This window comes from Stenella coeruleoalba (genome assembly GCF_951394435.1).
Source record: "Stenella coeruleoalba genome assembly, chromosome: 5".
Lineage (NCBI taxonomy): Eukaryota > Metazoa > Chordata > Mammalia > Artiodactyla > Delphinidae > Stenella > Stenella coeruleoalba.
In genome coordinates, this window is record NC_137150.1 from 9,566,338 (window position 1) to 9,590,948 (window position 24,611).

General features: G+C 42.2%; 1 protein-coding gene across 7 annotated transcripts in view; it reads left to right on the top strand.

Annotated features, from left to right (window-relative positions):
- The window catches only part of TBC1D5 (TBC1 domain family member 5), a 532,640-nt gene that overhangs the window by 475,018 nt on the left and 33,011 nt on the right, over positions 1 to 24,611 (top strand). For all 7 annotated transcript variants that reach the window (XM_079921169.1, XM_079921174.1, XM_079921170.1 and 4 more), the window contains one exon: positions 6,928 to 7,091. In XM_079921169.1, the coding sequence (XP_079777295.1) occupies positions 6,928 to 7,091 (164 nt within the window). The remainder of the gene's footprint in view (positions 1 to 6,927; positions 7,092 to 24,611) is intronic.

A 24,611-nucleotide genomic window follows, 5' to 3' on the forward strand; every position in this document is an offset into this window, starting at 1 on the left:
TAAGTAAGTAGATAAAGATATCATACATCATATTACATTTACACATATATAAATATATATTACACACATATATGTCTTTTAAAATCCTAGGAGGAAGCAATTTGTAATCATCTAAATTTAAAATGTACATACCATTAAACATAGCAGTTCCATGTATATAAATTTATCTTACAGAAATAGCCAACCGTACCTAAAGATGTACCTCTCCAGAGCGTTGTCATTTTGTTTGCAAAGGCAAAAAATTAGAAAAATCCCAATTATTCAGGAGTGCTACAAAATTTCTTTCTTCACATTCCTTAAAAAAGATAAGGCAGATTTTTATATAAATGAAAGACAAATTTTCATGATCAAGTCCAAAAAACATGTTACAGAGGGATGTACTTTTGGAATAACAGAATAAGGACCTCTGCAAAATCTGTTTCTCCATGAAAGTAACAAGAAGAATGGCAAGAATGCCAAATCAACTTGTTCAGAACTCTGAAAATCAATCAAAGGACTGAGTCAATTTGAGGAGCATCTATTCAAGAAAAAAATGGCTGAATCTCAGTAACAACCGTGAGAAATGAAATATTTTCCTGCTATATCAATAAACAGAGGATGTCACAGTCATCAAGGATCGCAGCCCTCCACCGTGAGCCGAGGAAACTCAGGGCTGAAAAGAGTACCTGCCTTCTAGCAGCCATCAGACTGCAGCCACTCCCTGCGGTGAGCCCTGAGGAAACTCAGGATGTGAAAACACAGGATGCTGATGCCGGAGAGCTGAGGTGCACATCAAAGGAATGATTTCAGTGAGCCAAGACTCTTGCATCTTCCCATGTATAGAAAAGCGATAAATGCTTTAACTTGAGATATCTGGTTTTCTTTACTTAACAATAATCTTTTGATGTTCAGAGTACCTGCCCTTTGTTACAGAACTCCTATATAACCTGGCTCCCCCCACCCCGCCGCCCCCCTCCCCGCTCACCTCCTCAGAGCAGCTTCTCAGAGCTATCTGAAAACGCTGTCTCCCGGGGCTGCAGTCCTCATTTTGCCCCAAATAAAACTTACCTCGCAGCTCTCACGTTGTCCATATATATTTTTTTAAGTCAACAACAGCATGCTTTGTAACATTTTAACTTTCCCTACTTCCACCCTCTCTCCCCAGCTCTGCCATAGCCTTTGATAAACAGCAGCCTCTCAACCGCTGGAGGAAAAAGAATGAATTTGGAGCACCCTAAAAGTCCCATCCCCAGTAAATGTCAGTAGTTGACCTGTGCAGCAGCACTCTCAAAAAACCTCTTTCTTAGGGCTTGTCTTTATTGGACTTTAGTCAGAGCTCACTAAGGGAGAAACCCTATCCACGGAGCATCCATTGAAAATAATCAGTGGCGGTTACTTAACATCGCAGCTGCCCAAGGCAGAAATGGAGCAAACAAGAGGCTAAGCGAAAACTTAACAGGAAAATCAGAGGCTAGCAAAAAGCTTAAAAGGAAAATCTAAGGAATGAGATGTCCACCGGGGGTTCTGAAAAGCTCCAATATATTTCTGGGAATCGAGAAGGCCACACACATGCAAGATTATACACATGCCCAGGGAAGATTTAAAAAGGATTTAATCTGTCAACTCTGGATGAACTTGAGGCTCTGCATAGACAAGAATGAAAGCTAGAGCAGAACTGTAGACTGCCTGCTGAGCACTGAAGGCATGCCCGAAGACACACGCGTACAGAGCCCCCTGCAGAGGCTCAGAGACTGACTGGTTCAAGGCATTTAAGGAAGGGAAACTTCTGTCTCCTAGCTGACCACTAAGCTAACCGAGCAGAGACTTCAGGGGCACACAACAGCAAAGAATATAGACTTTACAGAATTAGTTTAGGGAAGTCACTAAAGAACAAAACAAAAACAGCAAGAAAAACAAATCTGGGGGTTGGGATGGGATCTAATTTGCAGAGCTGCCACATTATTTTATTAAAATGGCCAGTTTTCAATAAAAAGTCTGAGACATACGAAGAAACAGGAAAGTATGGCCCATATTATTGGGAATAAAGCAATCAATACACACTGCCCCTGAGGAAGCAGAGACATTTACTTGACTAACTAGATCAGTAAGCTTATTAAGTCAGCTATTACAAATACCTTGAAAAAGTTCAAACTGTGTCTGAAGATCTACAGGAATATATGAGACCAGTTTCTCACCAAATAGAGAATATCAATAAAGCGATAGGATTTTTTTTTTTTTTTGAAGAACCAAATAGCTATTCTGGAGTTGAAATACAATAACTCAAATGAAAATTTCACTATAGAGGATCAACAGTAGATTTGAGCTTACAGAAGAAAGAATCATAACTTAAAGATATGTCAATTGAGATGATCTGATTTGAAAAGCAGAAAGACAAAAGAATGAAATAAAATGAACAGAGTCTCAAAGACTTGCAGAATACCATCAAATATACCAACATACAGATGATGGGAATTCCAGGAGAGAAGAGAGAGAAAGGTGCGGAAGGAATATCTGAAGAAGTGCTGGCAGAAGTATTCCACAACTTTATGAAAAACATTAGTCTGTGTATCCAAGAAGCTCCGTTAACTCCAAACAGGGTAAACTCAAAGAGAGCCACACCTAGACACAGCATGGACAAACTGCTAAAAGCCAACAACAAAGAGAGAAACTTGAAAGCAGAAAGAGAAAAACAATTCATGATATACTAGGGAACCTCAATAAGATTAACAGCTGACTTGTCATAAAAAATCATGGAGTCCAGAAGGCAGTAGGATGATATATTCAATAATTCTATATCTAGTAAAACTATCCTTCAAAAAGAAAGGGGAAATTAAGACAATCACATAAACAAAAACAGAATCCAATGCTAGCAAATCTGCCCTGTAAGACATAATAAATGGAGTCCTGCGGGCTGAAATGAAGGGATACTATAAGTGAATTCAGATCCACACAAAGAAAAAGAGCACCGATAAAGGTAACTACATAGGTAAATATAAAATACAGTATAAATGTATTTTGTTTATGTCTTATTAACAGAGCAGTACTACCCAAATTGATCTATATATTCATCGCAATCACCCTCAAAATCTCAGGTGTCTTTTTGGGAGAAACTGACAAGGTGATCATAAAATTCACCTGGAAATGCAAAATCCTCCTAAAGGCAAAAAAACAGTCTTGAAAAAGAACAAAATTGGAGAACTCATACTCCTTGATTTCAAAACTTACTATGTAGCTACAGTAATCAAGACAGTGTGGTACTGTCATAAAGATAGGCATGTATAAATGGAATAGAGTTGAGAGCATAAAAATATACCCTTACATTTGTGGTAAGTCGATTTTCAACAAGGGTACCAAGACCATTCAGTGGGGAAATAATAGTCTTTTCTAGAAATAGTACTGGGAAAACTAGATCTCTGCATGAAAAAGAATGAAGTGGAACTACTTCCTCACATTATATACAAAAATTAACTCAAAATGGACCAGACTTAAATGCAAGAGCTAAAACTATAACACTCTTAAAAGAAAATGTAGGAGTAAATCTTTGTAATTAGGCAATATCTTCTTAGACATGATACCAACAGCACAAGCAACAAAAGAAAAAATAGGTAAATTCATCAGAATTAAAAACTTTTTGTTCAAAGGATACCATTAAAGTGAAAAGGCAGTGCACAGAATGGGAGAATTCTTTGCAAATCATATGTCTGAAATAGAATATATGAAGAATCCTTACAGCTTAACCATAAAAAGACAAATAACCCAGTGTTAAAAATGGGCAAAAGATTTGAATAGGTGTTTCTCCACAGAAGATATACAACTATCTAATAAGCACATGAACGCAACATCGTTAGTCACTTGCATTGATAAATTGCAAATAAAAATCACAGTGAGATACCACTTCATACCCAGCAGGGTGGCTAAAATAAGAAACAGCCAAAAATATGTGTTGACAAGGATGTGGATTAACTGGAACCCTCATAGGATGCTGATGGAAATGTTAAAATGGTGTAGCTATTTTCAAAACCAGTTTGGCAGTTTCTCAAAATGTTCAACACAGACTTACCATATTGACCCAGCAGTTTCACTCCTAGGTACTGACCCAAGAGAAATGAAAACATAGGTCCACACAAAATTTTATACATGACTGTTTGTGGTACAAACATAATAATAATAGCCAAGAAATGGATACAAGCTATAAATGTCCATCAACTGATGAGTGGATAAGCAAAATGTGGTCTATCCATACAATAGAGTATTATTTGGCAGTAAAAAGGAATGAAGTACTGACACAGACTACAGCGTGAATGCACCTTGAAAACATTGTGCCAACTGATAGAAGCCAGGCACAAAAGACCACATATTGTATAATTCCATTTATATGACATTCCTAGAAAAGGCAGAGCCATAGAGACAGCAAGTAGATTAGTGGTAGCCAGGGGGTATTGGGAGGGACTGCTAATGGGCACAGGTTTGGGTTTTTTGGTGATAAAAATGTTCTAAAATTAGATGGTGATAGTTGAGAATCTCTGTGAATACACTAAAAACCGCTGAATTATACACTTTTAAAAGGTGAGTTTTATGGTATGTGAATTATATCTCAATAAATCTGTTATTTTTTTATAAAGGCAATTTTCACATTTAGTCTGTTTACAATAAAAATGTATTTACGAATTAGTGGCATAATTTTAAAAAGAGAAAATAAATAGGTGGTTCCTGAGGTCTTTTTCAGCTCCAGCATTCTAGGACCCTCTACCAGTGAGCTTGTCGCCATGCAGCATAGCCCAGGGAAGTTATGACCTAGAGCCTGCAGGTGGGTGGGAGACAGACAGAGGCAGAGGAGGGAAGAAGGGAAGGTGTGGGGGACTTAGACAGTCTAGACCCTGAAGTCAACATCAGATGCTTCTATGTCCTGGGACTCCGCTGCCCCTCCTTTCCCAACCTCAAGACCGCCTCTGTCCTCCTCAGGGCTCAGCTCTGACATCACCCACTGCAGGTTGGATTCTCCAGGAAGCAGACCCTGAGACGGAGTTAGAAGTACACAAGGCTTACAGGGGACTAACATCTGTGAAAGGAAAAGAGGAGGGGATGGAACTAAGAAGGGGGGTGTCATCAGACTGCGATGCAGACCTCACGGAGGTCTCTGGAGGCTCAGCAGGAAGCCTTGAGGCCGAGTTCCCAGTAGAAGAGCCCTGTGTCATCAGGTGGAAACGGGTCAGCCCTTTACTGCTGGTCGCTGACTGACAGTGACGTGTGAAAACTGACTTTATAAAAATAACAGCTTTATTGAGGTATAATTCATATGCCATCAAATTTACTTTTCTTTAAGTGTATCATTCAGTGGTTTTTAGCATATTCACAGAGATGCTCACCTCATACCACTATCTAACACTTGGAGTTAAACTTGACCCCTCTCATTCCTCTCATGGATTCGTCAGTAAATCTCATCAGTTTTGTATAGAATCTGACCTCTTCTCACCACCAAGCTGTGATCATTCTGCTGACTTGGATTTTTGCAATGGCAAAAATTGTTTCCCCTCTTTTTTTGCTCTCTGCCAACCCTAAACTGTTCCCAGTGCAGCAGTCAGAGGGATCCTTTTAAAATTAAGTCAAATCATGTCACTCTCCTGCTCAAATCCTCTAGCAGCTTCTACTGGCTTCGCTTCTCAGAGGAAAAGTCATCAAAATTGTCTATAATTCCTCACCTGACGTGATGCCCCCAGGCCCCATCTGCTCCCCCTATTCTTAGCTTTAGCCACACTGGCCACTCTGCTGTTCTTCAGAACCACTAAGGTCCTGCTTGGGGCCTTGGTACTTGCTGTCCCTTCATATTGTCTGCAAAGCTGGTATTTTACCTTCTTCAAGTTTTTGCCCAAATGTCCTGCACCTCATTTCTCAGTGACACCTTCCCTGACCCTCCTATTTCAAACTGCACACCTTCCTCCGACACTGACAATCCCCTTTCCTGCTTTCTTTTTCCCCATGGTGTTTACTACCATCTAAAATCATATATATTTTTTGAATGTATGTGTCTGTCTCCCCTCACTAGAAACTGAATGCCTTGAGGGAGGGATGGGAGTTTAGATGGCTCAGTTTCCAGTCTCCCTGCCCCGCTAAGTGCCTGATACTTACTAGGCGCTCAGTTACTATGGGTGAATGAATGAATAACTGAATGCACACCAGGTGCTGCGCTAGGTCCTTAAATCCTCATAACAACCTTCCGGAAATGTCCCCATCGTATACGTGAGACCTGCGTGGGTCTGGCCGCAGCCAATTCTGTTCACCTGTCTTCTGCGCCGTGCTGCCCTCCCAGCAGGCCTTCCTAGAGCCCTTGCTCCTGTCTAAGGGAGCTTCATGGCTCCAGAACCTCTCAGTGCAAAAGGCACTGCAGGGAGTCACAGATGCGCCCACTCTGATGTGGGGACCAGTCTTGGATGTAGCCCCTGAGCCAGCACCTTGTCCCATTTCCAGATGCTTCTACTATGGCCTGGGGGTAGCGGTGTATCTGTTCTGCAATTAATGAAAAGGAAAGGGGTGCTTTTGAAAAACTGGTGAAGGATTTAGGGGTTTTTTTTGTATATATTAATAATATAATGTGCCGTATAATTGTTTCTGGCTTCTGTTATTAAGGATGATTCCGTTAGTGAGGGAAAACCCAGTCATTTCACCTGTGATTTCTGAAAATTGGATTTTTTCCTTTTTTTGATATGCGTACCACACTTGGACCAGTGTAGTTTAAATAACGCGCAGAAAACTATAGCACGACTTCATTGTTTTAAAAAATCGACAGCTATTCTGATACAGAAAAATACATGCATCTTAACACTCCACAGTGTCATCATGTTGACAGTGTAAACAAAGAAGTATTCTAATTGATCATTTATTAAAAGCAGTAAATTCAGTAGCAGTGAAAGAGCCTGGTGTCTCATTAGTGCTACTTAATTTTTCTTACAGGACAAAGCTCTAAAAACATCCGTTCATCTCCAAGCATTGAGAGCTTGCCTGGAGGAAGAGAGTTCACTGGCTCCCCACCTTCATCTGCTACTAAAAAGGATTCCTTTTTCAGCAACATCTCCCGTTCACGCTCACACAGCAAAACTATGGGCAGAAAAGAATCTGTAAGTATTTTAAGGACGGTTTTCTTTTTATCCTACATTTTCCTCTAGAATGCTGCATTTGTGAAAGCCTCTCTTTGTGCCTAGTTTTATAAAGTTCTTAAAATTTTTATGGACTGAAATGAACTATTTCATCAGAAGTATTTTTATTATTATAATTTAGTAATATTTTAACGCTCTGATCTATATTACACTGGGGTGTGGGTGAGGGGAAGTAGCATCAATTAAAATAAGTTGAATCCCAAATCTTCATCCTTTTTTTCCTCTACAAATGCCTTTGTCAAAGCCTGTACTGTCTTCTAAAATGCTAAGAAATAGCATTATACCAAACCATAGAATAAGACACTTAAACCAAGCTGTTTTTTTCAGTTTTAAGTATTTCTTGAAAATGAAAAACAGCTATTTTACCAATTGTTTTTAAAAGTTATACAGATTACCTTTAAATTATGGTGTATTGATAGCTGCTGTCTAAGATCCTTTGTATACATTACTCAAAAGGACACAGCTAACGCATATCAACTACAATACTTAAAAAATCTCATTGTTTCTGAAAAAATGTTTAAGTCACCTTCACAAGAGATAAAACATTTAGTCACACTTTATAGCTATTTCAACCCAGTATTCTAATATGAAGAATTCCTCTGCCCACTGGAAGAGGCTGTAAATGCAAGGTCTTACAGCCAAGGACTAGCTGTCGCTGAAACAGTGCTAAGATGGAGGGGTGGGCTGTACAACCTTTGAGGGATAATTATTTAAGGTACATAGGCCAGGTAACAGCATGGTGTCTATCTGCGTGACTGTGTGACACTCAGCTTCCTGGTGCTTCCGCCACCTCATCTGCAAGTTAAACAACATACTTTGCCCTCTGAAGGGAAGAGTTCACCACATACTCTCTCGGGGCGCTTTCCACGTGTAGGAACCGTGCTTCTCTAATTTGTAGAAGAGCAGAGTGGAACTTCCATTTGCAAATGGCAGCTTTAATGCAAGCAGTTCGCTCTGCTGCCTCCTAAACTCCACTCCAGGAACAGTTAAGGTCATTTCAGATAAACCCTAGAGGAATAAGGAAACAGGAGAGACCATAGCCGCTAGCTTCTTGTTACTTGGAAAGCAGATGTTAAGTGGAAGCTAACTTAGCGGCCTAAGAAAGCTGTGCATGCTAAGCCAGCAGTAGGGAAAAACCAAGAAGCAACCTGAGTGAGATGATAAAACCCTCTAGAAGCTCAGGAACTGGAAACGGGGTGAAGGTGGAGCTGAAGACATGAGGACTGGTTAGAAGTTTCTTCAAGAAGCGGATAGATTCCCATCCTCACTCTGGCAGAAGACTGGAGGTTTAATTCTCTGGGAAGTGCGAAACAGAATGTCTCTGGACTGAGAGAGATCAGGAATATTCGAGTATGAGACCACCCTCCTGGAAAAGGGTGTTGAATATATTTAAATAGTGAATTGAGATCCCCAGGCCTCACCCCACTTGCTTCCCAGAACACCAGTAAGTATGTCCCTTCAGGCAGGAGATTGGAAGGGTTTTCTCTAGGCAGAAGTCACAGATTAAAAAAACCTTAGGGGTTCTCCAGGGAAATAGCCAGTTCACTTTACAGTGAACTCAACCATCACAGGCCCAGCTAAGCACAGAAATTTCTCTTAACTTGTAGTTCACACTATTTTATATGAACAAGACAGGCAAGAATCACCAGATACTAGAGGAGAGCATCTAGTAGTGACAGACAGGCAGAAACAAATAGATAAAAAGCATCTGGGAAGAAACAAGTCTTTACAGGAGAACGCTTCAGAAAAAAATATTCATCCAGAGAATAACAACAACAACAAAAGCTATTAGAAATTAAAAGATGACATCTGAAATGTAAAGCTCAATAGAACAGTTGGAAGATAAAATTGGGGAAACCTCCCCAGAAAATAGGATATAAGACAGAAATGGAAGGTAAGAGAAATAAATATAATAAAAAAAAAAAATTAGAGAACCAGCCCAGGAGGTTCAAAATCTAAAAAAACAGGAGTTGCAGAAAGAGGGAACAGAGAAAGTGACAGGAAGGAAATAATCAAAAATATAATTCAGTTAGTTTTTCCACTAATGAAAGACCTGAGTTTTCAGATTGAAAAAGGTCATAGAAGGTCCCACGTGAATAAAAACAAACCCACACCCAGATACACCACCGAAAAGGCTCAGAACCCTGGGAACAGAGATATCCTAGAAACATGTAGAGTTGGGGAAAAATAAAGATTTCCAACAAAGGGTGAGGAATTACAATAGCTACAAATTTCACATGGCAACACCAGAAGTAAGACAATGGAGGAGAAATTCCTTCAAAGTTCTGAGGGGAAATTACTTCCAGCCTAGATTCAGTCCCTAGCTAAGCTAATTATGTGTGAGGGCCACTTTCAGACATTCAAGATTCAAAAAATGTATTCACATGCGCCCATTCTCAGAATCCACTGGAGGATGTGCTCTACAAAAATGAGGACAGGTACCAAGGATAAAGAATACATGAGAACAGGAAATAGAGCAACCAGAGCGAGACAAAAGGATTCCTCAGAAGGGTAATGCAGGGAATCCCAGAGTATACAAAGCATGACTGTTGAGCAGGTCCAAAGAGCAGCAGCCGGCCCGGACTGGAGCAACTCAAAAGGCTCCAGACAGTTTTCTCTAAAAAGACGAAATTGGAAGAATGACTCGTATATTTGGACAAATCGAGAAATTTACACAGCTACAGGTGGGTTTAGGTTTGAATTAGTGATAACTTTTTAAAAATGAAGCACATTTTGAAAGCACACATTAAAATGTGTTTTAAGGGCTTCCCTGGTGGCGCAGTGGTTGAGAGTCCGCCTGCCGATGCAGGGGACACGGGTTCGTGCCCCGGTCTGGGAAGATCCCACATGCCGCGGAGCGGCTGGGCCCGCGAGCCATGGCCGCTGAGCCTGCGCGTCCGGAGCCTGTGCTCCACAACGGGAGAGGCCACAACAGTGAGAGGCCCGTGTATCACAAAAAAAAAAAAAAAAAAAAAAATGTGTTTTAAAAAAGAACACATTTAAAAATGTGTTTTAATTAAAAAATTAAAACACAGGACAACTATATGCCAATAAAAATGAAAAAAACAAAAAACACAGGACAAGGTAACTCCAAAGAAAAATCAAGGGTGTATAGGAAAAGACAGAAAGGTATTGATAAACCCTGTCACTGAGCCAGGCCTGGAATTTACATAAACATTATGATGTAAGTCTGTTGACTGTTAATGGTGATAAAAATCCATTGAGAAAGGTGGGTGGGGAGCTGCGTTTGCTTGGGGAGGGGAAGGGGTAGGCGGTGGTCAGAAGAGCCGCATCTTCATCTTCTTTCCTGGAAAATCAGCGAATAATACTCTAGAAAAATCAAGAGGTGGCAATGTAAGCTAGAGCTATAAAGGTGAGAAAAAAAGCACGCGTAAGAGTTGAAAGTGGTTGCTAGAGCAGGAAGCAGAGGGTGGGGCTGTGTGAACTGCTTTTCATAACAAGCCTCGTAGAACCATTGGACTCTTTTCAGCGTTACATATGTAACTCAGATTAAAAATAATAACTAAAAATCTCAACAAAAATAGGATGTATTGGCATAATAAATTAGTAGAGGAGCTGTCTGCCTGTACAAAGAGCATGTCTCTGAAGAACCAGAGTGAGGAATAACAAGTGAGAAAGCAGACGGAGACAGGTCTGATTTGCGTTCTGTCCTCTTCTGGTGCCATATGGGTTAGCCTACAGCACCAACTAATGACTTTTCTTTATGGTGCTACTGTAACTTAAAGCTGAGCAAAAATAGAAACAGAGTATGTAGACCTGCTGTGAACCCAGAAACAGAATGCCCAACTCTTATCCAAAACTTAGTATATTGCCTAAGTTGTGGGAAGTAAGTAGACAGAACTTCTCAAGAGAAAGCATGGTTTTCCGAGTTACAGGTTATTATTTTAGGAAATAATTTATCGTGGTCAGTGCTCTTTGCGACATCATTCCAGTTCTGCGCCACTCTGGGCACTGGACGGGATTGCACCCCCCGTCCCCGGGGACCCGTTGGAGCTGTGTGGCCTGTTGTGTCCCGTGAGTTGGGAACGGCAGTGGCAGGCACGTGTTGCCACTGCAGAGTTTTCCACAGCCCTCTCCTTCCCTCTGGCACGGTGAGCAGAACCCACGCGTCAGCCCATGATAGACATGGAGCCTGAGTGAGAAACAAGTCTTTATTGAGTTAAGCTGAGATTGTTGCTTTGCACAGCGCAATGCACAGTTGGAAATGTTCAGGCCCAGAGCTGAGATTCATTCTCCCATGGGACCACCAGCGTGGTCCCGGTGGCACCAGAGCCTGTGACGAGGCACCGACCATCCTTGCGCCCACTTTGCTTTCATTTCCAGCCCCATTTAGTGTGATACAGGGGTTTTCCATGTCCTTAGAAAAGTTCAAGGTAATTTTTCATTAACATCATCATCATCACCAGTTTCTCACGCAGCAGGTGGCCAGAAACTGAAGCAAGGACATCTGTTGCTTTGGGTCCCTAGTGCCTTAAACTGTATGATGCCTTTCAGATTTCAAGACTCAGGTGATCTTTTAAAGTATCCCAGGGTTAAGAAATGGTTGACGTCAGTTAAACAAAAGGCTGAAATAGCAGTTGAAAACAGACATTAAAACAAAAGTAACCGGCCTTCCCTGGTGGCGCAGTGGTTGAGAGTCCACCTGCCCATGCAGGGGACACGGGTTTATGCCCTGGTCCGGGAAGATCCCACATGCCGTGAAGCGGCTGCGCCCGTGAGCCATGGCCGCTGAGCCTGCATGTCCGGAGCTTGTGCTCCGCAACGGGAGAGGCCACAACAGCGAGAGGCCTGCGTACCGCAAAACAAACAAACAAACAAACAAACAACAACAACAAAAGTAACCTAGTAAGTCGCTATCAACCTAAAAGTGGTGAAATCTGCTTATAATGTGTCTAATCTTATCATTGAGAAACAATTTTTTTCAACATCAATATAGGTATGATGTATTTTGGACAAGAATCACGTATTAGGTCATAGAACTTATTTCCTCTCACTATTGCCTTCTATGGATCATAGAAAGACTTTCTGTAATCCACAGGCTACCTTTTTTAAATGAAGGTGTATCACATTTACTCCGGGTAATGCCCCCGATCTGGTTGTATAATAGAAGAACACAAAACTCAGCTAAGCCTATAGAGAGGTAACAAATTAAGCTTTGTGCGATGTGTTTATAAAAGACGTTGTTTTCTGAAATGCAAGCAAACTAGTAGGAAGTTTTAAGAATTGACCTTACTTCTTTATCAGTGGTAGTATTGTTTTGAGGATTGGTATTTATTCATGAAGACGATTTTCCCTCTGCTTTGTTTCCCAAAAGAGTCTTTAGGGCTCACCTAATTCCATCCAGGTTTTAATCAAGCTCTGATTTTTTAGTCTTGAGAAAGTTGGCAATTTTGATACTTAAGTTTTCATGCTTTATTTCGCATAGTAATATAAATGACATCCAGTACTTAGTTTTCTAGAAATCTATTTTAGTTGGTCATTCATCTGACTGCTAAATAAATTTTAACTTGTTTTAGCATCATTAGTCATGTTCTATGATTGTTGCCAAGTCGTTTTCCAAGAATATCTTTGCTAAGGTTAAAGATAGGGAATATGAGAAAGACTCTAAAATTGATTTGTGTAGGTGAATGAGTTCTAATCTTTAAGCACATTAGCCAACTAAAAGATCTTTTCTGAATTCCTGATGAACTGCAAGACATTATGCTATGCTTTGTGATAATTACATACCAATCTCCAAAGATCTAAACTTATAAATGGTTCAGAATCCTCTCTAAACCACAGGAAATCAAAATTATCTGAGCTGAAAGTCTCTGCATAAGACAGAGTGTGTAATGAACTACCCACCACCTGCGGATTCGCAGCACCACTGGGGGTGCCACCCTGTGTCTTTGTGACCCCCGCACGCACTCATCTTTGTCCTACAGTAGTTTGAACATATGCCTTTGTCATACTAATAGGATTTATTTTTATAGTATTCATTGATCTCTCCTTTATCACAACAAAATGACAAAAAGTTTCAGATGAATGAAAACAGATTTGAAAGCAGACTCATACTTCTGGAAGTATAGACAACCTGAACATTACCTGATCTACATTACCCGATTACATCATCTCAGGTCATGTTCTAGTAATTGGAATTCAAGACATATCCATATAAGACATATGAGAGCAGTCCCAATGAAGGTGCTTACAGTGAAATTGGGGAGGGGAAAACACATCAAAAGTTAAGTAATAATTACACTAAATAAAAATATAACTCATCAGCAGGAGAGGCATAAGATGGTTTAATGCTCTCCAACAGTAAAGACAGTAACTAATATGGATTCAAAAGATAGACCACCATGGGCTTTATTGGTCCAGACAAGCTTCGTGTGAGAGATTAGACTTGAACCACAGACATATTTCTTCTTCCACCAACTGCAACCATTGTTTTCCCTCATGAAGACCCCGAGACTTCCTAGGAGAGACGGTGGGGGGCGGATAGTGAACAGGCGGTCAGCAGTGCCTGCCGTAGCTGTTCTCTCCTCCCTCACGTCCTCTGACAGAGTGTAAGATAGTTGGGCTTATATCGAGTTGCTTTTGGTAAGAGTAAGAGAAATTACTGTCTCAAATGAGGAAGTTTGTTGCTTATTATCTAAAATAACAAGAGTCCCGAGAGAGGCAGGTGTGGAGTTGGATGATTCAGCACTGGCGTCACCAACTTTCCATTCGGCCACCTCAGTGTGTTGGCTTTGTCCTCAACGTGCTCCCGGTCCCGCCATTTTTCTCAAGAAGGCTGCCACAGAACCCAGCAGATGTCCTGTCACCCCTACCCCCTCACACGCACACAGCGTCTTCTAGAGAAGTCTGTTTGGAAGTTCCCCGGCAGGCTTTCCCTCCCATCTCATCGGTTGGGCAGAATTAAATCCCATGCCCACTGTAAACCCAGTCAGCCAGGGGAAAGGTTTAGAGAAGTCCACGGCGGTGGGGAAAGGTGGTAGGAGCGGGTGACCAGACACTTGGATGGACCAATTATCTCTGAAGTATTAATTGCCGAAACGGTTCATCTAATCCTTCCCTAAAACATTTACGTTTGAAAAGAGCCAGTTCTGTTGTATCAGTGATGTTTTAGTTGTAGATTTTCAGGCAGCTCGAGTTGGACTGGTAGTTGGAAGAGGGAAATTGAGCAGTGGCCTTCCCAGTAGGTCAGAATTTTCCTGGCTATATGATTTTTCCCTTCAGTCAGTGATGTATACTTCCTAAGAAGGTATATTATTTGGAAAGTATTGATTATAATGGATTTTTTATGGGCTTCTGCATGGAATTGAAAACTGGCATCTGGAGTGTATCTAATTACAGGACTTTTTTCAAATAATATATAATTGTAATCTCTCAATCAGTAATGCTAATGATAACTGGATTAAAATACAGTCCTATTGAAAATACATTCCCATTTAAGATAGTTTATTGAAATGAATAGATATAAAATGAATTGAAGTATCAGTTTTTCTGGCTTCTTTTTTAAGTCTCACGATAGGAATTTTAATTTAAGGCCAAAATGAACTCAGATGGTTGATCCATGATATTTAGTTGTCATTTGGTGTCATATGAATCGTGCTCACATAACAAACAAGTCTTTCTGCCAGTGTGTCAGCTCGGGGTCAGGGAAGATGGACCATATCTTTGTAGGAGTGTCCCATCCTTCTCTCTCTCTCTTTTTGCCTTACCCAGTCCACGTAATATCATTGCAAGGAAATGTGAACATCAGAGGGAACGTCATAAAGAACGCTCTGTTGTCGACAGCTTATAGGATGACAATATTAATTTAACTTCCGTTAAACAGGTTTTATAACCAACTTTTAACATCTTTATGCATCAATAAATTTATTTTTAACCAAAACATCTGAGGAGCCTCTGAAAACAGAACCACAGGGAGTGGAGTGCTGAACCTTGACTCAATGCCCATTTTAGGGCAGTGAAGATGTTGCCCTTTGGGGTTGAATGAGATGCTTATCCCCTCGCGCTGGGCCCTCTTCCCCCATCATTTGTCTTCAGCCCCATAATCTCCATAAAATGCCAGGATGCCAGACCAGACCATGCTGATCACTGCCCCAGAGGCAGAAACAATGGTTTGGGGAGAGCTCAGGTGAAGCAATTAGAAATATTTAGAATCCCTGGCCAGAAATTCCTGTGGGTTTGAATTATCCCAAATTAAATGTGTCATTGATAGCATTTGCTTCCTTCCAATGGCCTTTCTTGAAACTTGACACTTATTTCACCTTTTAATGCCACGTTACCTTAGGGACAGTAATTTGTGCCGCGAAGTGCACACGTGCAGGGCAGGGAAGGAAGTGAGGCCTTCCCATTGTCCCGTGCAGATGGCAGTCAGCCAAGGCCAGAGGCCAGACTAAGGGGACTGTTGGGTGGTCCTCCTTTTCTGCCTCCATGGCACCCCCAGCGCCTCCTACCCAGCGCCGTCCTGCTTTTAAGTCTTCTACCCCTAACACCTCATCATTTATCCTTTGAAACACCTATGTTTACTTTTCCAGGATGCTGTAGTTTTAATCCACTGGGCTTTACTCCCACAAAGAATGGCTTTGCTCCTGTTGTAGGAACTCGAGGCCTACTGAGCCAGGGGCAGGGGGAACTTTGTCAGGCGGCCTGCCCCTTGCCTTGAAACCTTCAGGCCGAGTCACGCCTTTCTGGTTGCTCCTTGTGCCAGAACTGCTGTACCCAGAGGGTCAGTCAGAGGCCTGGGAGCCTTTTTCTTTCCCTCAGCCCTGCTATCTTCCCCCCACTGTTTTGCTCCGAGATGCCCATGTGTCAGGCATTCATGGATTGGTGTGAGTACTGGGAAGCTCCCGCCTCCCGCAGGGGAGAAGGGAGCAGTGACAGGCATCGCCAGTGCAGCCTGGGCACTGCTCACGAGAGCCCCGCGGAGGGCAGGTGGGTGCCAAACCCAGCCTGGGCGAGGCTCACCAAGCAGCAAGCCTGAGCTGGGGGCCGTTTCTTTCTCTGCTCAGAGGTAGTATCCATTCCCCAAGTCCTGTACCCAAAGGAGGTGACTTCTTTCCTAATTAACTTAAAAGCATGGCTGAGGTTAGTAAAGGCCCCAAGAGGGAGTTGCCATTGTTGGAAAGATTCAGAATCTTTCTATACTGTGGCAGTGATGATTAAAAAAACATGGATGGTACCAGGAAAACCTGCTAGCAATGACACAAATAACTAATAATAAGATGAGAAAAGAAAAACAAAAATAAAATTCATTTGACCATAAAAATAATAATAAACATAATCATTTACACAGAGAGTTCACCATTCATGCTTTATTAAGCCTCTTAATAAGCATGTCTGTCATTACAAATGCACCTGATTAACTGTCATAACTTTTTCATTAGATTAGTAAACTTTGCTCATATACGCTTGACCTTCGTCTGAGGTGTTTGCTTATGAGGTACAGTTGGTCACGAGCAACTTTTTAAAATATGTGAAAAAAACAACCGCCAAGACGGCTCCCAGCCCTGACATTACAGTGTGGCAGAAGGATTTACAAAGCCTTGACTGTATGGATCACCAGAAGGTAATATGGTGCAGTTCCCAAGCTTCCTTTTTATCTAAGATGATGGCAAAGCCACTCCTCCTTTCCCTCAGAATCGTTTCCAACTTAGTACAGTTCCGTCGATAGCCTCATCATTAATAGTCAAAACGGCATGTTCCAAAGTTACCTGGGTCAGTTGATAGAAACTTTAACAGCAGTAACTCAAAGCATGATGATTGTAGTAAGCCAAGAACAAATTAGCTTTATATTAAATTCTGAAAAGTTATGGGCTACCTTGGAAAATGAGAGAAAAGGGTAAAGAAAAGTGCTTCAACTGGAAAAGTACTTATGAAAGGGGCCACTCCTCCCCCACCCCCATCATTTATTCGTAGACCCCTGACTAGACTCTGAATCCTGCTTTTCTTGGTCATATTTCCCAATTGTCTTTTCACCTTTGATGATCTTACTGTTTTGCTTTAACACTTCTTTCACCTCGTTCCTTCGTCTGGAGCATATTCCTTTGCCATTTCATTCTGTGTAAGACTCTATTTGTATTTTTTATGTATGTAGTAGGCTAGTTATGTTTCTTGACCTTGCAGAAGTGGCCCTCTGTCAGGGATGTCCTGTTTCCCAGCAGTACGCTCCCCTTTCATCACCCAAGGACCAGGGACCAGCTGGTCCCAGGGTAGTGTCTGGCCTGCATTCGTGGACTCCGTCTGCAGGCTGCAGGGTCACAGTGTTCTTGTTTCTGGTGTCTGCCCCCAGGTGGGTGAGGCTGGTTTAGAGGCTTGTGCAGGCTTCCTGGCAGGAGGGGCCAGTGCCTGCCCACTGGTGGGTGGAGCTGGTTCCTGGCCCTCTTGGGGGCAGGGCCGTGTCAAGGGGTGTGTTTAGAGGGGGCCGTGGGTTCAGGAGGACTTAGGCAGGCAGCCTGTCTGCTGATGCGTAGGGCTGTGTTCCCGCCCTGTTGTTTGGCTTGAGGTGTCCCAGCAGTGGAGCCTACAGGCTGTCGGGTGGAGCCAGGTCTTGGAACTAATGACCCAAGCAAGGTGTCACCCTCCAGCGAGAGTCCACGAAGATGAATACTCCCCGATATATCTGCCACCAATTTTGATGCCCCCAGGTTGAGCCACAGCTGCCCCCCGCCTCCCCAGGAGACCCTCCGAGACCTTCACGCAGGTCTGGCACAGGTTCCTGTGAAGTAACTGCTTTTGCCCTGGATCCCAGTGGGCACGAGACCTTGTGTGCGTCCTCCAAGAGTGGCGTCTCTGTTTCCCCCAGTCCTGTGGAGCTCCTGCAGTCAAGCCCCGCTGGCCTTCAAGGCCAGATGCTCTGGGGGTCCTCCTCCCGATGCGAGACCCCCAGGTAGAACTGTAAACAAGGTCATGAAAGTTTGCAACACCTACCTGAGTTCTTTCATGTGTCCCCTCTGATATCTCAAGGATTCCACTAACAGGGAAGTGGAAAGAACTGGCAAAGTGATATCATTAACCTGCCCACGTACACACTTACCCCCCACCGTACAGTCCAGAAGTCGGCGGGGGTCCCAACATGCAGAATTACGCCCCAATCAGTCTAGAATAAACTCTGAGAAATGCTGCCACACCGCTTAGCATCAGGGTGTGCTCAGTCTACATTCTAGGTAGTCTTCTGGGTCTGGAGCATATTTGTGTACTCCACATGCATCTCTTACTTATCCATCATGGTATAAAGATACATATGCTGTGAAACATCAAGAACAATACTTTGGAAAATGAAATTGAAGAAGAAAAGAATGAAACCAGCAAGGAAACACTAGGTACTAATGCTAACATTTACAGAAATCTTAAATTCATCCCTAGACAACAATCAAACTTTAATCTCATCCAGCTAGACTATTAATAGCTATTTACTGCCCGGGATGAATGAATGTTGAGTTTTTTCTCAGTGTCTATAATCAAATTCACCCATCCGTAGGCTCTGTTATGACTAAACTCCATTTTGATACCCTTGATGAAAGTCTCCAAACTAGGTTTGAAGGTTGGGTCAGCACAAGATTTTTTTTTCCCCCCTCAAATAAATGAGCAGTCCTGATTCTTTTGCCAGGAACTGAGATTTAAATTTATGAGATGGACTGATCAAATGTAAAGACTGTTTCAATCCTGGACCTTGCATTTCATTCCAAAGAGAGTGTCATTATTTAGGATGCTTTGAGCTGACTATAACGGAAATCCTGACTCAAACCGATTCAAATAGTAAAGAAAATTATTAGCTCAAAAAAGTCCGAAGACCTGCTCATTCCTGGCTTCACATCAGAATCAACTGGAGAGCTTAAAAAAATACTGGTAACAGAAGTACTGAATCAGAATCTTTTGGGTGGGGCTTGGGTCCTGGTCATTGTTAAAAGCTTCCCAGGGCTTCCCTGGTGGCGCAGTGGTTGAGAGTCCGCCCGCCGATGCAGGGGACACGGGTTCGTGCCCCCGTCCGGGAGGATCCCGTGTGCCGCGGAGCGGCTGGGCCCGTGAGCCATGGCGCATCCGGAGCCTGTGCTCCGCAACGGGAGAGGCCACAACGGTGACAGGCCCGCGTACCGCAAAAAAAAAAAAAAAAAGCTTCCCAGCTTGTTCAAATGTACAGTCACGGTTTGGAGCTGATGATTTAGAAACTCATCAGCATCTTCAAGGGCCCCAGTTCCTTGCACCTCTCTGCCTAGCCCTGCTCAGAGCAGGCCCTTCCTCAGGTTAGAAGCAAGAAAAGGAGAGAGACCGACCGTGTCTTCCTGCGGCTCTGGATTGGGGTGGCCTCCCCTTAGGGGAGGCTCCTGGCTGCAGGACCCTCTTGCGGAGGAAAAGGTGGAGTGAACACGGGGGGCACCAGCGTCCTCGCCGCTCCCGCGCGGAGTTAGAGTTCAGTCAGCCCTGCCACGTGCCGCCGTGATCTCCAGACCGAAGCTTTTATGCAAACAGTTACCTCTGTGGGAAAATATATCAATTTGATTGTCATGAGTGTATTGATCTTCAAATGAACAGGCATCTTCGCAACGGTCAGTTTTGCTGGAGGCAGTTTACACATTCCCCCCAAATCACCAGGCTGTACAAGACCATTAAAAACCACTGGACTCATGGGGAAGATGGGATTGGGGAACAACATTAAAAAACTTCATCAGTGACACATGAAGTAGGAACCTAGTTGGTTTGACACATGTTAAAATGATTACGAAATAAAGAAATACTGCAATAAATACGACCCTTTACCTTGAAAAACACCTGCTACTTGGTTGGAGAAGTGAACATCATCGGAAAGGTCGCAGCTTATGAGTTACAGTGAAGTAATGGAAGGAGAATTCTCTGGAATCTGACAGATTTGGGTTACGGGTGCAGCTTGTCACGCACACCGTGAACCCAGGTCGCTGGCAGATGTGTGGGGTGTGCACATGAATGCATTCTGTGTATTCCTGCGTGTCTGGGTCCACCTTCATGCAGTTGTCTGCATTCACCCAGTGTTTCTTGTGGATACAACTGTGCATAAGCAAACATGGGATTCACACTGTGCTCCGTTGTTCCCTAATCCATCGATCTCGTTGGAACAAGTTCACATTTTCAAAACAAGCATCATAACAGAACTGACTCTACTCTGGGTGTGACGTGCAGCTTCTGATTTTGGTTGGGTTGGGGAAAGGAAGTTATAGAAAGATTACACTTTCTGTATTAATGTTTTGTTCCCAGTGCAGTAACTGAGTTCTCAGTTCTCGGTTCAATAACAGTACCCTGCTAATCAGAACTTTTAGAATAAGTCCATTTTGTTAATGGCCACATACATCCCTAGTATTTATAACATTGGCTTTCTCGCTGTGAATGTCTGAGTCCCCATCAGAATTCTGCAGAGGCTCCTTCTTCCCCGGGATAAATCTTGAGGCACAGCCTGCAGGGCCCTTGATACTCTCACCGGGTCCAGCCTTTCAGGAATGCACAGCTGTTTCGTACCTCCAGTCAAGCACGCTGTCTCACACCTCTGTGCTACTTTGCTCCACCGTCTTTTCTGACCAAAATGATTCATGTGGCCCTAAAGCTCCTAGAGTTCCTTCCAGTCTCTGCCCAAGCACCTCGTGTCCCATGGAGCCTTCCCTGCCACCCTCTGGAAGCTTTAAGCACTTTCAGGAGGTAGCTGTGGTCCTACTGAAGCTACCGATTCTGGAGTCCCTCCCCTAATCTACGGAAGCAGCATTTAAAGATGAGGCATGTCCTGGGTTATCTGCAGTTGCTTCCTTTGCTTTCACTGTCTGAGAACTGCTTGTATTTAGTTATAAGGCTTTTCCAGGCACTTGTCTCTATCACAGTATCTCCTGAGCCAGATATTGTGTCTGGCACCCAGTAAATGTTTAGGAATGAATGAAGGCTGTTGAGGGTTTTTTTCTGCTGCACAAGGATTCAGACGCATTAGGTTTTCCTCTGGCCTTTTCTAGAACCTGAAAAGTCACCTCATTTCCCAGTGGCATTCACCAACCACATATGAAAAATAGCAAGAGTTGTTGGTATCTAGTGAAAATGGGGTTTTTATAAATTAGTTTAAGGGACAAAAATTTTTAAAGTGTGATAGGTATATAAATAAACCAGTAGTTTAGAGAATTATTTCCTTCTCACATTTTTTTTTTTTATTCCAGAAGTCTCAGAACTGGTAATGTTTGTGTTAATCAAGGCTGTTCCAACACTTGGTTTCCTTTTACCAATTATAACCTAAAGTACTTCGTAAGCCACGCGTGATCCTCAACTTGGATTTCTGTAGGGTGCCATTTTTTGTTTGTCTCTAATGGGACATCAGGGGGTCAGTAGCCCAGAGCATTGTGGTACAGGGGTGCACATTTCATCCTCACACAGGTCGATTAACCTTGCCGTAGAGAAGCAGTGTTGGCTGAGGCCCTTCTGTCTGGGTCAGCCATTGTGCAGACGCCTATTTTGGTGCCAGAAACAGCAAGGGAGAGCACGCAGATGGTTCTACCCAGACAGCAACTCCGTGAGAAGCCCCGCCGGAGGCCTCTGTGCTGGCTGGGTGGTTTCATCAGTTGGTCTGATCACGTGTAAGTGGAGAGGGGAAAACCCTTGATAAATAAAGTAACATCTGTGCTAATAGGCATGGTGGAGGAGAGAACCATTCTGGTTTACAAAAGATCGGTCAGGTTGCCTACTTATAAAAATACAACATGAAGGCCATAGCCTAAAAGCCCAAAAGATGGGGACATTCCCCACAAATGCCATTTAGTTAACCTGTCAAACACAGTCCCTTCTAGGAGAGAGCCTTTTTTTTTTCCAGTTAAAATGTTCAGAAGACCGGCAATTGCCTTAACAACTGAGCTTAACATTTCTATACCTTTTGAATTTTTAAAGGCTAGGAAGTTCCTAGGACAAGCCATACGCATAAGATGATTTTTTTAAAAAGAACAGTAACAGGATTTTTGCAAATAGAAGGTTTATAACTATGCAAGTAAGGTTTTATTCTTCCACTGATTATACCTGTGTGAGGTTGTCCTAGTTAAAGATTTTATTTTAATTTCCAGTATGTTTTTTCAGGACTGTACGTTTATTCCGTTTACTTTAAAATCTATAGTACATGATTCAGTTATTTGTCACTATTCTTTTCTATTTACTCTATTTATTGTGTTTTTGTAAACAACCTCTAGAAAGGCAAAGTTAGATTAAAATAGCTCATAATGTTGAAATGGTAATAGACAGAAAAGCATATTTCTAAATGCTCAATGTATTTAACAGTTATTACTTTTTATGATTATTATTAAAATATCTTCAGAAAATCAGGGATGAATTTAAATACCATCGATAATGACATGCTCTACCATTTTCTTTTTACTGCATTTACGTTTGAAAAGCATCCTTTATTCTCGGATATACTTAAACACAGCCTCTGTTTATTGAAAGTTACAGAAGAGAGCATGCATAACCCAAAAAAATTAATTTATATTGGGCTTTAAAATAAGTACTTGTGCAAAAACAGAAATATAGATCAATGGAACAGGAAAGAAAGCCCAGAGATAACCCTGCACACATGTGGTCACCTTATCTTTGATAAAGGAGACAAGAATGTACAATGGAGAAAAGACAGCCTCTTCAATAAGTGGTGCTGGGAAAACTGGACAGCTACATGTAAAAGAATGAAATTAGAACACTCCCTAACACTGTATACAAAAATAAACTCAAAATGGATTAAAGACCTAAATGTAAGGCCAGACACTATCAAACTCTTAGAGTAAAACATAGGCAGAACACTGTATGACATAAATCACAGCAAGATCCTTTTTGACCCACCTCCCAGAGAAATGGAAATAAAAACAAAAATAAACAAATGGGACCTAATGAAACTTAAAAAGCTTTTGCACAGCAAAGGAAACCATAAACAAGATGAAAAGACAACCCTCAGAATGGGAGAAAATATTTGCAAACGAAGCAAGTGACAAAGGATTAATCTCCAAAATATACAAGCAGCTCATGCAGGTCAATATCAGAAAAACAAACAACCCAATCCAAAACTGAACAGAAGACCTAAATAGACATTTCTCCAAAGAAGACATCCAGATGGCCAACAAACACATGAAAGGATGCGCAACATCACTAATCATTAGAGAAATGCAAATCAAAACTACAATGAGGTATCACCTCATGCCGGTCAGAATGGCCATCATCAAAACAATCTGCAAACAATAAATGCTGGGGAGGGTGTGGAGAAAAGGAAACCCTCTTGTACTGTTGGTGGGAATGTAAATTGGTACAGCCACTATGGAGAACAGTATGGAGATTCCTTAAAAAACTAAAAATAGAACTACCATATGACCCAGCAATCCCACTACTGGGCATGTACCCTGAGAAAACCATAATTCTAAAAGAGTCATGTACCCCAACGTTCATTGCAGCTCTATTTACAATAGGCAGGATGTGGAAGCAACCTAAGTGTCCATCGACAGATGAATGGATAAAGAAGATGTGGCACATGTATACAATGGAATATTACTCAGCCATAAAAGGAAATGAAATTGAGTTATTTGTAGTGAGGTGGATGGATCTAGAGTCTGTCATACAGAGTGAAGTAAGTCAGAAAGAGAAAACAAATACTGTATGCTAACACATATATATGGAATCTAAAAAAAAAAAAAACGGTTCTGAAGAACCTAGGGGCAGGACAGGAATAAAGACACAGATGTACAGAATGGACTTGAGGACACGGGGAGGCGGAAGGGTAAGCTGGGATGAAGTGAGAGAGTGGTATGGACTTATATACACTACCAAATGTGAAATAGATAGCTAGGGGGAAGCAACCGCATAGCACAGGGAGATCAGCTCTGTGCTTTGTGACCACCTAGAGGGGTGGGATAGGGAGGGTGGGAGGGAGACGCAAGAGGGAGGAGATATGGGGATATATGTATACGTATAGCTGATTCACTTTGTTATAAAGCAGAAGCTAACACACCATTGTAAAGCAATTATTCTCCAATAAAGACGTTAAAATAAATTTTAAAAATAAGTGCTTGTACTTACAGTAGAATAAATTGACCCCAAACAGTGTAAGAATTAGTTCTGAATAGAAGAGTGAAGCCACTCTGGACAGAACTGGCATAGGGGACATTGGAAAGCTGTCTTGGGAGCCTGTCACCCTGCTTCTCCTCCCTGCATCCTACTCCATGTTGAGAAGAGGTCTCTTGTACTGTTACCAAATAGGCACCTAACCATGCAGCCATCTGTTAAAACCGCCTTAGAGCAGGGAAACAGTAAAGTGCTTCACAACCTTCCCAGAGGGGTTGGCAGCTGTATTCAGAAGTAAGTCTAAATCCTTACCATTCAGAGTGTGGTCCATGGACCAGCTGTGTAGTCATCCCCTGGGAGCTTGTTAGAAGTACTGACTCTCAGGCCCCACCTCAGACCTGCTAAATTAGACATTCTCCAGGTGATTTTCATGCATGTTAAAGA